Genomic DNA, 2,766 nt, shown 5'->3' with positions numbered 1-2,766 from the left:
AAGCATGTGACAGTGAGCACACAATGTACAGATGTACACATCACAACCATGTCAAACATTTCTACGTCCTTAGCAGACTTCAGGTCAGGGCGCAGGATTTCAGCATGTTTGGATGATGACATCCTCTTATGCGGCAGGATAAACTACATTACAATCTAATTTCAATGGTTCTGAAGGCAATTGCTGAGAAAAATGAAATGCCATGCAGTAACATCGAACGGAGCTTTAGACTGAATTGTCTCTGCAGTAAAATACAGTAAAAACTCGTTGGTCATTGCCACACTTCAATTAGTACAGGAGAGGGTATTTTTCACCAAAAGAAAAGAAAAAGAACGCTCATGTAAGAACCAAGAAGTTGGCCCATATCTAAAAGCAGCAGATTTCAGACAACCAAAAAGAGTTGGCACATATTCTAAAACAATGCCAAACATTACTACCTTGAAATACAATCATCTAGCCAGGAAAGCTTTGTTGCCAAAAAAAAAAAATCAGCTATGGAAGCAAAGGTCAGCAACATCCATGGAATGCACCTGTTCCAAAACATCGATTTCTCGCGCCACGCCGCCATTGCCATCTTCCTCAAACCTGCAACCTGCAGCTGCTGGCCTAGAGCTCTCCTCCCAGGCCCCAGCCTCAGAATTGCCATTGAAGCACAGGGCTGGACGATCACTGCACACCACAGAACCAACACTGCACTGCAACGGCATCTTCTGGAAGGGGGTTACAGCCACAGGTACAGCGACCTCAGCGTCAATCTTGGCCCGGACGTCGGGCAGGAGGCTCCTCAGCCTCACCACCTCCGCCTCCAGCGCGCCGTGGCCCTGCAGCCGCCGCAGGAGCTGCTGGTTGGCGGCACGGAGCTTCCTGACCTCCTCCTCCAGGAAAGCCGCGCGCGCCTTCTTCTTCTCCCGGTACTTGCGCACGGCCTCCCGGTTGCCCAGCGGCCGCCGGGTCTTCGCGGCCGGGTTGCCATCGTCGTCTTCGCTGCCGGTGGCGAAGACCTTGGTGTGCGTGTGCTGGCAGGTGTGCGAGTGCATGGCGGCCGATGGGCCGGGAGCGTTGCAGGTGTGCGTGTGGCTGCAGGAGCTGGTTGATGCGTTGTTGCTGAGGAGATCGTCGAAGGCGCCTGGCATCTCTGGCTCTGGGTGGGAGAAGAGGAATTGGCTCGGGAGGTCCACCCCGTCGTCCATTGCGACAGAATTTTGCCCCAGGAACAATCTATCTTTGTGTAGTCAATGGGCAAGTTGCAGAGCCAAAAGTCGCCAAGAAGAAATAAATGGAATCGAGAACAGGGTATTCCGTTTCAGGGGACAACAATTTCCTTCAAAAATGGCGACGAACTACCCAGAAACCAGAAGAACACGCGAGATTGGAGTTGGACTCCAATATCGAAGTCGAAGAGGCAGCAAGATGGCAGAAGTGAAGAAGCCTCTGTGCGGAGGTGGACGCAAAATTCAATTGGAAATTGAGAGAGAAAAAAAAGTAAAAAACCCACGAGAGGATATAACAGGAACCAAATTGACGAGACGCCCAAGGCAGTTAAAAGCCTTCCAGAAGCTGGAATCCAGCATCAAAATCTCATCTCGGGGCGGGGAGCGACATGGAAACGATGGATAGGCCGGCCTTGCAACTGAACTGACGGGGCCGCACCGAGCTGCTGCCCCTCGCAGGGAAAAACTTTCTCCTCCCTCCCTCCCTCCGCTTTCGCTTTGCGCCGCCTTTCTCTTCCTCTCTTCTCCCCCCACCGATCCTTTTGGCGATGTTCCTTGCCCTTCTTTCCCTTTTCGCGGCGATTGGAAGGGAGGGAGGGGGGAGAATCTCGGAAAGACGGGGGCGGGCGGAGGAGGAGATGGAGAGTGACGTGATTGGATCGGAGTGGGAAAGGGAGGCGGAGAGTGGAGGAGGATCCGGGGGTTCTTGCCGCCATTGGGAGGTTTTGTTTGGTCGCCATGGTCTTTTTTCCATGCGTTGTTGTTTCGAGCTGCCACTTGGACATAGTTTTGCCTTTCTGGTTGGACTTTTCTGCCCCTTTAAAATATTGTCGCCTGCTTGACTATGTGGCATCCGTCAGATACTGTTGGTAAAATTGCATATACAAGCATAATAATGTTTGTCTGTGGATTATCTGTAGAGCAAACATCAACAGCATTCTCTACCCTTGTGTTCTTTGTTTTCTCCTCTTGCTTGTTACTCATCAGGGATTCAATTATACATGGAAGATGATGTCCTCTGCTTTGCTCTGGAGTAACATGCGTGTGCTTTGGCAGCAGAAACCAAATTGTTCAGGAGGCAAAGGATCGTCAGTCAGAACTAACACCAAACGTGTAGGTAGGGATCGTCCAATCCTTCACAAACCAACATGATTTTATAATATGGGTCATTTCTAAAACGGGGGATATAAAGCTGCGTAGATTTTACTTCAGAGATACAGTATTTAATTTAGTTTGACGTGCTCGGCGGGAACAAAACACATTTTGAAACAAAGTGAAATAAATTTGTATAGATTTTTTATAGAAATCCACGTCAGTCAGTTACTACAGCACAGAGAGAGAAAGAAACGAGATTAAAATAGATACAGTATTTAATTTAGTTTTGGTATCGGAATCCTCAGTAACATGACAAGTTCAGGCCTCGTTTGGTAGCTCTGTATTTTCTCAGTTTTTTGGTGATACTACAGTTTTCAAAATTATCAGAGTTTGAATTACGTGTGACCTGTTTGGTTATCTTTAAAAACTCCAGTATTAATACCACAGTATCCTCAAAACT

General features: G+C 48.5%; 1 protein-coding gene across 1 annotated transcript; it reads right to left on the bottom strand.

Annotated features, from left to right (window-relative positions):
* Window positions 1-208: 208 nt before the first annotated feature.
* On the bottom strand, window positions 209-2,006 carry LOC100823248 (basic leucine zipper 23). The gene has a single exon (XM_003566042.4). The coding sequence runs from the start codon at window positions 1,188-1,190 to the stop codon at window positions 489-491; it is 702 nt and encodes a 233-aa protein (XP_003566090.1). The 5' UTR covers window positions 1,191-2,006; the 3' UTR covers window positions 209-488.
* Between the last annotated feature and the right edge of the window lie 760 nt (window positions 2,007-2,766).

The sequence above is a fragment of the Brachypodium distachyon genome, chromosome 2, assembly GCF_000005505.3.
Source record: "Brachypodium distachyon strain Bd21 chromosome 2, Brachypodium_distachyon_v3.0, whole genome shotgun sequence".
Lineage (NCBI taxonomy): Eukaryota > Viridiplantae > Streptophyta > Magnoliopsida > Poales > Poaceae > Brachypodium > Brachypodium distachyon.
The sequence above is the reverse complement of the archived record's forward strand: the minus strand, read 5'-3'. Positions and strand labels throughout refer to the sequence as shown.